The sequence below is a fragment of the Suillus discolor genome (genome assembly GCF_016758755.1).
Source record: "Suillus discolor strain FC423 chromosome Unknown F5147scaffold_40, whole genome shotgun sequence".
Classification (NCBI taxonomy): domain Eukaryota; kingdom Fungi; phylum Basidiomycota; class Agaricomycetes; order Boletales; family Suillaceae; genus Suillus; species Suillus discolor.
In genome coordinates, this window is record NW_024541287.1 from 333896 (window position 1) to 346677 (window position 12782).

General features: G+C 44.3%; 5 protein-coding genes across 5 annotated transcripts; 1 reads left to right on the forward strand and 4 right to left on the reverse strand.

Moving 5' to 3' along the window:
- Positions 1-4587: 4587 nt before the first annotated feature.
- F5147DRAFT_654393 (uncharacterized protein) lies at positions 4588-7381 on the reverse strand (the record flags this gene model as incomplete). The annotated part of the gene is made up of 12 exons (XM_041433868.1): positions 4588-4645; positions 4781-4801; positions 5054-5235; positions 5284-5336; positions 5391-5617; positions 5647-5704; positions 5756-6107; positions 6154-6338; positions 6385-6862; positions 6910-6990; positions 7037-7212; positions 7285-7381. The coding sequence occupies 12 exons, from the start codon at positions 7379-7381 to the stop codon at positions 4588-4590; spliced, it is 1968 nt and encodes a 655-aa protein (XP_041291042.1).
- A 637-nt stretch (positions 7382-8018) lies between these two features.
- F5147DRAFT_579743 (uncharacterized protein) lies at positions 8019-8372 on the reverse strand (the record flags this gene model as incomplete). Its single annotated transcript, XM_041431500.1, has 1 exon — positions 8019-8372. One exon carries the CDS (start codon positions 8370-8372, stop codon positions 8019-8021), a length of 354 nt encoding a protein of 117 aa, XP_041291043.1.
- Positions 8373-8479: 107 nt separating this feature from the next.
- Positions 8480-8842, reverse strand: F5147DRAFT_530173 (uncharacterized protein; the record flags this gene model as incomplete). Its single annotated transcript, XM_041430067.1, has 2 exons — positions 8480-8682; positions 8737-8842. Coding segments are annotated over 2 exons (309 nt in total), but the record flags the coding sequence as incomplete, so codon positions are not given.
- Positions 8843-10530: 1688 nt separating this feature from the next.
- Positions 10531-10719, forward strand: F5147DRAFT_537005 (uncharacterized protein; the record flags this gene model as incomplete). Its single annotated transcript, XM_041430174.1, has 1 exon — positions 10531-10719. A coding segment is annotated over one exon (189 nt), but the record flags the coding sequence as incomplete, so codon positions are not given.
- A 969-nt stretch (positions 10720-11688) lies between these two features.
- On the reverse strand, positions 11689-12543 carry F5147DRAFT_775567 (uncharacterized protein; the record flags this gene model as incomplete). The annotated part of the gene is made up of 1 exon (XM_041441742.1): positions 11689-12543. One exon carries the CDS (start codon positions 12541-12543, stop codon positions 11689-11691), a length of 855 nt encoding a protein of 284 aa, XP_041291046.1.
- Positions 12544-12782: the final 239 nt, after the last annotated feature.

Genomic DNA, 12782 nt, shown 5'->3' on the forward strand with positions numbered 1-12782 from the left:
AGACTCTCCCTAAATTGTAGAATCTGCCCAAGTCTTCTAATACCAGTCTGTTTTGGATCTGGACTGCCTTTAGTCCAAGGGCGCGGAACAACGATAGTGCAGTGCCCTCCATCAGCTAGCTGCTGAAGAATGGTTATTGCATACAAGGTGAGCGAGACAAATTGTTCTCGACAATGTCTTTCTCATCGCTGTAGCTTGACAGGATCCCCCAATAACAGACTGCATTGTAGATGAATGTGAATGGCACTGAGATGCTGATGATTTGTAATGTAGTTTCTTTTCATCTCTCACAGTTGATTACATCCAACAGAAGCTTCTTATTTTCAACATGCAACCACAAGCAAAGTGTTAGCTGCAGGCCTTCTGCAGGGCCGGCATATCGTTTCACAGCAGAATTTCAGGGATCATCTCACAATGATGATTGAATTGCAATTTTATCTACTACACAAACATGCTTGAATGAAGGTTATGAAGTGACTACATTGGGATTTGATATTTGTTTCAAGGCAAAGCATTTTTGTTGGATCTTCGATGCCTAGATGTAATAAGTAAATAAAAATGAAGACCGAACCCATCGTCAGTTGCGACAAACCATGCGACAGGCAGGGTGACACATAACACTACCCTACTCAAATTCGAAATCATCAAAGTCGTCCGTCACATCATCACAGTCCTCCTTGTAGTAACATAATTTGTCTGCTTGAGGCTGTGGAATAAATCCAGTGGAAGACAGTAGTTAGCCTGTAAAGGGTCATCAGGACTTCAAGAAAGCATGGCTGGAGGACCCACTAGTGATGGCAGAGAAGTCAAATTTGCGGGCATTCTCAATGGCCATTGTATAGAGATCTACCTCAGCTTGAGCGCAGCGCATCTTTGCCTGCAAGATAAGTAACTCTAAGCTAAGGTTGCGCTGATAGGTATGTTTGTCGTTGACAGTAAGAGAATGTGCTATCAGTCTTGTCTGACATGTTTATTCTGAGTGAAATGCATTGTAGAAGGCTTCTTGGATGCCAGTGGCAACCCATATGCTCAATATGGGCAATGAGGAGCCAATGCACTTCAGAGACAGTGAGAATAGTGGATTAAATGAATTATAGCACTGACATTTGAAATAATGGATGTTCATTTGGCTTCTTGCATAGTACCAGGTCCAGCTATCGAGGAAGTAGATCCGCCTGAAATAGAGCAATCCCGCGTCAAAGGCTCTGGAAGAGGAAAGGCATGTCGTTTCTTTAACCAGGCTTCACATTTATCTTGTGTCACCATTGAACAGACTAAGGGAGAGCGGGGTACAGCATGTTTTGAAGTTCTGGAAGGAGGCCTGGCATCCTGCTTGACTGCACATGCAGAATGATGGACTGCTTTGTAGCGATAATGGTCAGACTATCAGACTACGTATTCACACATTAAAGTTGAAGAAGCTCACACATCTGGTGTTGCTGCAAGTGTTTGAGGGCCTGACTATACAAAGACACCTCCACCTGACATTGTTTCTTCCTCTCCTCCATGAGAAGATGCTCTACAGTCACATGTCTTTTCCCCTTGACTCTATTAACACAACGACCGTGGTGTTGTTGTATGATTGACTCCTGCTTAGCCTCTATAATGCGCTCCCTAACGATTTCCCAAAGATCGCCAGGATAGACTCAGTCTTTGAGCAAAAATGACAGAATCTTTAATTCAGTCTGGAGCTGTGTTAAAAATTTTTAAAGCATCCAAATAAATGCAAGGTTATGTACAGGCCTTATCAATTGCTATAAGTTCTATATAGGCATCCAGCAACTCAATGCCAAGCGAGTTCACAATTCGAAGAACATTTATATGAGTAGTTGAGTTGTCAAACAGCTGCAAGTGCGAAAGACAGGTTGACATCATGGATGAACCAATACCGACTGGGAGGATCGGGTGTTCAGATTATTACGTGTGAGGTGCGACTATTTGTAGTGGCAACTGCACACCTGAGAAATTCATTATCATTTACGCATCATGGCCAGTGATCTGAAATGATCTGGCCATCAAGGTGTTCCTGTTTCCTAAGAGGGCGCTGCAGAGCTTTGAAGACACCCAGGGAGCACAGCATGTGAGAAACAGAATGATAATTAGTAGTTATAATATCACCCCTGGTTGTAAGGTTTGACCCAATAATATGGTTGGTGCCACGGATTGATTGACACTTTTCATGGTTATGCCAGGGACCCAATCTGGCACAATATTCCCACAGCTGCACATTTTCGCATTTTCAACCACCTATCATGAGAATCTCACAACACCCAATGTATTTTGCATTTTTGGCCACCCATGGGAATTTCCCCAGAATACTTAAAAATAGATTGTTCCTTATATCAGGGCCTCCCCACATTATTCCCACACTCCGCATTTTTCGCATTTTTAGCCACCTACTGTGGGAATTACCCCACAACACCCAAAACATCACCCAATATGGTACACCCCACAATTTTAAGTATTCCCACACCCTCCCTACATTATTGCAGCTTCACCACCACACCACAATAGCTCCCCCTTTATATATAAGTAGTAGTTTAGTATATATATGTATAATATAATATAATAGACTGCTTTTTTTGTTTGTTTGTGTGACTGCTCCTCCTCCAGGGGCAATTCAACATAGGGTAGGGTACAGAACACTTTCGCATTTTTGCCCCTTTGGTGGGGAAGTGTTCTATGATATTCAGAACATGTTTATGAGCATATATGAGTAGATTCCCATCTTTATTTGACCCTCTGAAGTGTCCTGTATCAATAGATATAGCACATATGCAAGACAATAATGTAGGGAAAGTGTGGGAATAATTAAAATTGTGGGGTGTACCATATTGGGTGATGTTTTGGGTGTTGTGGGGTAATTCCCACAGTAGGTGGCTAAAAATGCGAAAAATGCGGAGTGTGGGAATAATGTGGGGAGGCCCTGATATAAGGAACAATCTATTTTTAAGTATTCTGGGGAAATTCCCATGGGTGGCCAAAAATGCAAAATACATTGGGTGTTGTGAGGTTCTCATGATAGGTGGTTGAAAATGCGAAAATGTGCAGCTGTGGGAATATTGTGCCAGATTGGGTCCCTGGCATAACCATGAAAAGTGTCAATCAATCCATGGCACCAACCATATTATTAGGTCAAACCTTACAACCAGGGGTGACCTTGGGGTGCGGGTGCGGGTCAGGTCCCCGACACTCCGGGGTATACCTGTGTGGATCCCTAGTCAGAACTATGGCGAACCCTTTTGAGCATCAACTTTTATCTTTCATTTACCATGTTTTCATTGACTCACGACCCTTCTGTCGAGTTCTCTTCAATATTTGCAGCAGGGTAACATTTGTCAACTTCACCATGACGAGGAGTAGTCTCCAGAGTCAGTTGCTAGACCAAGTTCTCAAAGTTGAAGGTCCGGACACCAAACACAAGGAAACTGATCTGAAGACTCAAGGAGAATTCCATCTTCGCCTTCGCACACTGGAAAAGTTGTTGCTACAAGCTCTCAATGAATGGACATGTAACATTCTTGATGATGATAAAGTCATCAGCACCTTAGAGACCCTCAAATGAGAGGCTGTGGACATTACTCACAAGGTTGAAGAAATGGATATCGTTATGAAGAAGGTTGAGCAAGTGACTGCGGAGCACCTGCCACTGGCACAGGCATGCAGTTCCATCTTTTTCATTCTCGAGCAACTTAACCTGGTCAAGCACTTCTATCATGCAGTTCTTCTTGGACATATTTGACTATGTTTTACATCACAATCCTAATCTCAAGAACATATCAGACCATCATCGCTGGCACGAGATCCTCCTCAATGACCTGTTCTTAATCGTCTACAAGCAGACTGAGAACGTACTGATTGGAAAGCAAAAATAGTCCTTACTGTCAATTACATTGTGCAGGATGGCAAGTCAAATTCATTGGAATTTGAGTGTGTTTCACACTCAAGGCACTTTCCAGTGATCATGAGGAGTAGTCTCAATATGTTATGTGAGAATATTGTGACCCATTTGGTTACCAACTTGTTATCATTGCAAATAGCCATCGTGAAGTCAAGCCCAGACAGAGGGTGACTACTATTTTGGAGAGATGCGTGACTTTAGGCAACAGTTTATCTATCAAGTAGCACAGTTGTGAGACATGTATATTTTCTTCAGAATTGGAGTTTTCTTACAATCTTTTGACATTAGATGTCATTAAGTTGATGCATTGTAACCCTGGATTACCAACTAGTTATCATTGCAAATAGCTACCATGAAGTTGAGCTCAGACAGCGGGTGACCACTATTTTGGAGGGATGCGGGATTTTGTTCAATGATTTATCTACCAAGTAGCACAGTTGTGAGACATACATATCTTCTTCAAAGTTGGAGTGTTCTTGACATTGCTAGATGCCATTATGCTGATGCTTATATATTACTTTATCCTTGGATACAACCTACATATATATTATTTTATTTCATCAGTAAATCACCAGGCTCTGTCCAGATCTGGACAGCACACCATGTGCACAGCTTGGTCCCTTCTAGCTAGTTCACTACAGTAGAACTTTTTCTGTCAACCTCTGCACAGACCCTCACAAACCTGCCTAGTGAGGACCAAAGAGGTCTTGAATATCATCATTTTTTCTGTCTGTCTGTACAGATCTGTCCATGTTCATGCAGATATTCACAAACCACTCAGAAGATCACTTGGTTCGGGTACAGTAGCTCATTTCTGTCTTGTCTTGTACAGATCTGTCCATGCTCGTGCAGATACTCACAAATGACTCAGAAGCTCACTTGACTTGGAAGCTCACTCGACTTGGGTACAATAGTAGCAAACAAATGACAATAAATTCAATCAGCAGGAAACACGATACTAGCAGACAACAAGCAAAAAGATAAAAGTAAATATGCAAGAATATGAGACGATTGACACTGCCAGGAGATGGGAGACTCAATCAAGTTGGACGTGCATGTGGCAATGTTTTGATGTGTCAATGCCATTGAGTTTCAATGCTTCTGCCCTGGATGAATTCATCAGTATCGAACGCTATGTAAAAGCTTCCTTACCATCCAATCTTGGCCCATTCATGGAGTTGCTGCACCAGCTTCGGACCATGATATGGGTCTTTCATGACGGCATCAAGTAGCTCAAGCATTGAATGATAGATGGACTCGTACTCCTTCGAAGTAAATTTTGAATAAGACTTGCCATTGCCGTTTTTCTTGAGGCCCTGGAAGATGCAATGAAACTGAAAGCAACATGTCAGAATGTTGAAACATCAATATCCCAGACGTACCACAGTGCAAACGAGAGCTAGGCATTTTAATGAAACCTCCTTCTGAAAAATGGCTGGTCACCTATAAGCAATGCAATAAGACCCAGTATAGTAAAAAAGAATGATACCCTGAAGAAGCACAGGGTGAGCAAAGTTCTTGGTTTTCCCCAATTCATTGACTCCATGGCGGAGAAATCTACCATCATCCAGTAATTCTGCAGTGGCGACCTCAACCCAAGCTGCGCGCTCTTGAGTGGGAATGTCAGCTGGCGGGGAAAGACTGTATGCAGAAGGCGTAATGGAGATGACGATTTTTTTCAGATCAGAGCAGCCAGGTTGCCAAGTCATCATACAGCTAGAAAGCAAATAAGATATGAAGCGCACCACAAAATAGATATATGCACCAGTCTCGCCATGTCAAGCTTATGAGCAGGCCACACACCTGGTGGATACCCCGAGTCAGTAGAATATCTGGAGGGAAATAGTAGCGTACCAGTGTCAACTTGTTGGCCGTTTTTTAGCCATTGCACGAGAGAGGCTGAGAGTGACTCTGTGATTGAAACTGGCAGATCATGAACAAGGCTCGGGAAAGGGTTCTCCAATGCCTGCTGAGTACGACACTCCACCTTCGTGTCCTCGAGAAAACTCTTCCAGCGTGGACCATACCAACCCAGCTGGGTGGCCTTTGGCCCTTCATCGTCAGATCCATCGACCACCTTCAATTTATGTTTCGCCTTCGAGTTGGAGGTATCGATCTCAGCAACATGGAGAAGCTCCAGGAGAGTGGGATCAGGAAGTCGGGGGTGGCCATTTCTTTTGTGATGAAGCTTCAAAATGTTGTTTGGCTTGAACAACAGATTAGCATACTCCAAAAGAGTAGTAGACTTATACCTGGGGGGCACTCTTTTGATTCATCGCCATACCATCATCGCTTGAATCCTCGCTCAAATCATCACCAACTCCCAAAATGTTTTCAGCTGCTTCATCACCTTCGTCACGAGAGTGCTGAAATTTGAAATCTGTTGGAAGAGTGGTGACCATCCGAGGTTGAGGTGGTGAGCCTTCTCTCGGAAAACCTGTCACTTTTCAGCTCAACCTAAATGTAAATAGGATGCAACTTACCAGGGTGTGTACTATGACACCTGTGAACTTCTCCCCAACCAATTTGCTCATCCCTGCTACTTTTATCCAAGCCAGATGAATCGTCTTTTGATGTGTCAAACTGTTCAGATTCTATACTTTGTGGTACAGGCAGCCGGAGGGCAGGATCTAAGTTCTGGTAGAAGTTCACATCCGGTAGCACTGCAGATGAATTGGTTCCAGAAAGTATAGGATCTTGGACGCTATGAGTAGTGACAGGAACCTGAAGTTGGGATATGTTAAGAGTAGTAACATGAGTTTGACTTAGAGAAGAATGGGAATCGGGCAGGGCATGTGCCTTCTTGGCTGCAGCCACAAAGGAGTTGTTCAATGCTTGAAGATCTGGCTCTGTACCAGCAGGGACAATTGGTGGTGAAAATCTGTATCGTCCCCCAGCTTCCTGCTGAAAAAAAGTCGGCTGATGGTTAAGTTCGAAGCTCAGGGCAGAAACGATAGTATCCTGCATATATGAATTAATATGTGATTGTTCACACAGTAAAAACTCACCTTGTTTTTCTTTGAGCGTGATTTCAGAGTCGTGGTGTCCAGTTCCACTGAAGGGCTATATGGCGGAGGGGGTTGTTTCTTCTATGTCTCTTTAGTATTGTTCAACATGAACAAAGAGAAAAGATACCTTGAAATGACTCCCGCGACCCTTGTGAGTTGGTTCAGGAGCAAGAGGGTTTGCAGGAGCGTTCATATCAAGTGAGGTGGCACCCTTGGATTGGCTGATCCGCACTGGAGCATGCAAGATATCGCCTAGTTTCTCCAGTTGAGCTCCCCTACCTCCTGTCCCTGCGCCTGGGCGTCCTGATTATTGAGGAGGCTGTGAATCAGCTCCTTGATCAAGAATTGATGCAGACAGTGCATTAGCCCGAGCACGCACTCTTTTTGCTAGAGCTGTTTGTCCTTTGAGCGCCTTGAGATCAGAGTCCGTAGCTTTGCGCTTCATTCTCTTTTTCTTAGGGCTTCCAGGCATGACTAGTGAAGGGGGAGAAATGAGCCACTGTACCTATGACTTACTGATACTCACTTTTAAATATAATCTGCCATCACAGCTTGAAAAGTGCTTGAAAATAATTATAACCAAATACGTCATTGGACAACTTGAAGTGCACCAAATGTAATACAGTGCAGCCTGGGGGTCGCGAATGGGGTTGATGAGAAGCTAGCTGAGTCCAAGAGTCTCATATGAGGAGTCAGTCAGTCAATAGGCTGGGAGTAAACGTGTGTAGTGAGTGTATCAAGTAGGGCCGAGCGTGAGATATCATATTATGACTCAAACTTTGCGTGAGAATATTTCAATGTCAAACGGTACATGGGAGGGGGTATTACTCTATGGATGAAGGTATTAACTATCACGATTGTAGTAAATTTATGTAGTTCTGCTCTGTTTGGACTGGGGCATGACTTCCATTGTCCAGCCCATCTGACCATGAATCTGGTTAGTATGTTCTGTAATTGATGGTTGGTTGAGATGATCATCATCCCAATCATCATCCTCAAAGTCACTTGCCTGTCTCTTTTTTGGCAGTGCTGCAATAACCCTCTTTGTGAACAGAAGCTTGGGGGAAGGCTCATTCTTCAGAAGCTTGGCAAGATGTGTTTCCAACAGATCAAGGACCTCCTGGAATGTTACTGCATTCAATGGACCTTTGTTCCTGATCAGGTGGTACCATTGCATTGCAAGTGGGAGTAGCATCCTGAAGTAGGGGTGGAATTGTTTCTGGAGTTTGTGCACATTTGGGTGCAAAAAAAAACAAAGTCTTCAAATCGCCGCCCACTTGTAATGTGCCAGCAGACCATAGATGCGGTAGCCATTCTTGACTCCTATCAGCTGAGAGATCACGTCTAACTCCAAGAGGACCCCTGAATTCAATGCAGATGTGCACCAAGATGTAAAAAAGCGACTCCAAATCGTCATGGTAGTGATGTTGGATGAGGGGGGGCAGTTTTGCAAGGGAAGACATGGCAACCTTCACCTTCCAGCTGCAAGCAGATGTTGCAGGGTTGCCAACAGCCTCTGAAAGCTGCCACAGAAGTGAACGTGACATGAAAGGCAATGTGCCCTAATATTTGCTGTGAGCATGAATTCTTGTAGAAGATAATTAGTACTGACTGTCCCACCAATAACATATTTTTGGTCAGCATAGATATGCACCGTGAATTCCCAATCAATCAAGAGTCCACGGGTCCCATTGCCGTTATCCTCAATCATAGCATTATTGAGACAACAATCACGGTGAAGAATTCCACGATCCTCGACCGCTGTCTGTTGAACTGAGAAACATGTCATTAGAACACAGAGTGGATCAGACATAAACAAATACATACTTTTGATGATGTCCCGAAGAGCGCTCACCAGCTCTACTCTTGTCCGGAATGCATGCAAAGGTTGCGCATGAGGCTTCAAAACCAAATGAACATGCATATGAGAGGTGCCTCTGATACTTCCCAAAACCTTGTATCAATAGTTCATTGTTTCATCAACCTCATTGGGCATAATCTTGACAAGCCAATACTCAACCAGTTCTGGCATGCCACGGACCCCTTGCATCTTCCACAACATTTTAACCTCATTCAACGCAACATCTTTACCCCCAAGGACCCAATGATCCTTGATGATATATTCTTTATCATTCCTCCTGGCTAAATAGCACACGGTACCACGCCCAATGAGCCCCTGACTCGAGAATATGAGTTTGAGAATATCATATGCGTGGTCGTTGACTATGATCCTGCTGATCGGGGTTGAATAAGTTGCACAAAAAGGATCTTGGAGTATTTCTAACTGAGGGGGGTCTATAGGGAGGCTTTCCTCTAAGTCCGAGCCCATCTCCATGTCTGAGTCCATCCCCAAATCAGACTCAGGTGTTGCAGTGCCTTCGATCCGACCTCCTGTCTGGGGACTGTTCACTTGAGCTTGTGTGGTTGGTTTGTTCGTAGAAGGGAGAGAAGTTGGATTTTCAAGTTGAGCAGGGCGAAGCGTCTTCGTAAATATACTGATGGAAGTATCGTACCCAATACACTTAAGACTACCGAAGACAATGCTGGATAAGATTTGCAGGTAATGATTTGGAGCATTGTCGATATGGATGGGAGGCATCATGACACCACCTGCATGGTCGTACATGTGGACTCGCAGTTCGCGATATCCATTGGTAAGGGAGCAAAGTAAGACAAAACTAGAGTTTTAAAGTCCGGTCCAGTTCGGTTTTTTGCCTTGTTTTGGGTGCAACCGGACCAAACCGGTCTTTATATTTAGGCCCTAGAGGTAAGACCTGGACCAGACTGACCAAAACCAGTTGCCAGTGGTCTCAAGAAGTCTCGCAGTCGGTCAGGACCGGTTGACACTGCAACCAGTCCTGGACTGAAAAAGACCAAGTTAATACTACGTACTAAGCCTCATGTACTACAGCTGGCTTGAATGTATAAGAAGTGTTGTCTACTACATGTCTCTTGCCTCCCCCAACCATGGCAGGCACTTGCATATCAACCCGTCCAAGGAAACCCACTGAAAAAGCTGCTGCATCATCCACACAGCCTCGCATCACCAAGACTCAGGCACAAGCACCAAAGTCCAAATCACCAAAGAAATCTACAAAATGGAAAGCTGTCTCTAGCGACGACAACTTAGTAGAGGACTCAGATGATAGCATTGTCAATGCTGCACGTACCTCGGGGAAAAAGGCATCTGAGTCCAAGCGAGCACGTCACAAAAGCCATGTGCCCACCGAGGTCATTGAACAACTTGAAGATAGCACCACAGACGACGAGGAAGAACCAGATGTCTTCGACAGAGGTGGGCCAGGTATCATGGATGGTGAAGATGTTAGTTGATTTGTCCTTCATTTCCTGGGAAGCGTCTAATCCTCTAAATGTTGCAGAATGGTGGTGATGGCAACTCAGAACATGATCCTGCTAGTATAGCACTAGATGAAATCAAAATAAAGAATAGCGCTGACAATCTGCTTACTATTTTCTCGGATAGATGTACTGTAAAGTTTGTGAGCACAATGGGGGAGGTAGAAATGAAAGTGGGCCGCTGGTGTTTGATATGCAAGTAAGCAAGTGCCATCTCCAAGAAAGATCAATTACAACTTACCTGGAATTCAAAGGGACGATATGAAGTATGTTGAAAAACATGGCTGCCGCAAGATGTTCCACGTGGGTAGCAACTCCTCGTGTAGGCAGCACATTCGGGGGCACTATGCAGTGTATAAACAGAAGTGTATGGCGCTGAAGATTCCTGAAAACCACCACGCCATTCCACGAGCATTCGTCAAAGCAGCGCAAGAGGGAAACAAACAAATGAAAGGTGGCCAGAAGAAATTGGATGGAATGTTCCAGGGCGCAATAATACCCCAGGAGTTCTCAAAAGATGAAGTTCTGTGTGCCATTGCAAAGTTTGTTGTATGTGATGACCAAGTGAGTGATAATGCCTGTAGAGATATACGTGTCGAGTTGACTGTGTTGGAACCGCACAAAGTCTCCAGCTTTAGTCAACAAAGCCAGTTTTAGAAACTGTTTGGTCACATGTTAATAGACCAGGCATCACGCGAGCATGATGCTGGGTGGTGTGCAGAACTTCGACGCTACCTTAACGATATGGCAGACGATGTCTCCAAAGATACTGACATTATTGAATGGTGGTTGGTAAGTCACCCAAATCCCTACTGTAATATTTACTAACTCAGAATTTTAGAAACATGTCACTGTCTATCCAATCCTTGCAAGCATTGCGAAAAATGTTTGCGCCATTGCAGCATCCTCTGTGCCTTGCGAATGTCTCTTCTCAGCTGGTGGCGAGACAGCAACTGACCGACGTTCTCGTCTAGGCACTGAACACTTTGAAGAGTTACAGGTACTGAAATTTGCATGGCGTACATCTATAGTTGACAAAGCTGCTGAGAATTCTGCAATTGTGGAGGAGGTTGAGCAAGAGGAATTCAGGAAGCTACTGCAGCTTGACAACAAGATTTCCGAATGGGAACATAGTGAAGATGAGATCATTCAAGTTGGCACAAGTGCTTAGTTTTTGTCGTGTCACTGTACTACTACAATAGTTTTATGTATTCATGCTTCAAGATTATGATAGGGCAACCGGTCCTACAAAGACTGGTTGCAACCAGTCTTGTACTGATCTTGTGTTTCTTGTCTATATGAGGCAACCGGCAACCGGTGTGTCCAGAATCTGTGGCAACCGCAACCACGGTCTGGTTTTCAAAAGTGCAGGTCCAGTTGAGTTGTGGTCTTTTTCCGGTCCAGCAACTGGACCTTAAAACTCTAGACAAAATGCCTCCAAGGTTGGTGTCTCAGGAGAAGGTTAGCCTTGTTGTCAATCATCTTTCCAATCGTGCCTGTGGGTGTGTAGAGTTGCGACGTCAACTCACAAACTGCCTTAATGGTATCCCAGCGAGCCTCCACATCATCCAACAACGCAAGGTCAGGCTTCCATGAGACTTCTTGATCCTTCATGGGGCACATGGAGTTGTGTGCACTCCAAATGTGAACGACTGCTCCGCTATTTGCCGCCATAACTTCTGTTCGCTTCTTCTGGGCAACAGCAGCACATGTGATGTTAAAGGACGCTGAGAAGATATCTTCCAATGTGTGTGGTTTGAGGCTGTCATTGCCAGTAGTGCTGACCCCCGGAGGGTGCTCTTGAGTTGATGGGCTCTCCCCACCACTCCCAAACTCCAAGTTTCCCCCGCTATTCTCTTCTCCGTCTCCATCCTCTTCAAGATCGGGTAGTTGATCAATGCCCGATTCACGGTGCGACTTTGGAAGGGCCCAGTTCCATCTATAGTTGATGTCGTCATACAAGGGAACCATGGACTGTTCATCGAGGTGAGCAAATTTATCGTGTAGTCTGGAGTCACGATAATGAATTTTATGTAATGGAACCTGGAGCTCTGTGATGTCTGGGACTTCAAGGGTGAATGTCCTAAAAATCCATGATAACATATAACTGAGAGGCTGCTCAGCATCAGCTGGTTCTTCTTCTTCGACAATTAAGTGATTAAGCTTGAGATCGGTGAGTTTATCCAGTGTAGGCACATCACCGATGCAGGGAGCCGACATCAGCAATGCTAACTTCATCCCAAAGTCTACGGTTTTACTGTGTTCTGTGGGTGCCATGATTTCAAGCTAGTGCCAGGTAAGAGCAACAATGACATTCAACAACAGAATACTGAATAGTACATAGTATATCTTTTAGCCTATGAAAATGGTGCATATCAAGTATAGACTTGGTGCAAGTACTACTCGTATAGTGCAAAAAAGGCATGTTTGTCCCAAAAATAATTCAGCCAAAACTCTGTGGCATGTTCCATGCTATTGTGCGCCGTGAGATGCGTGTCTGCAGTAGCGCCAAAACG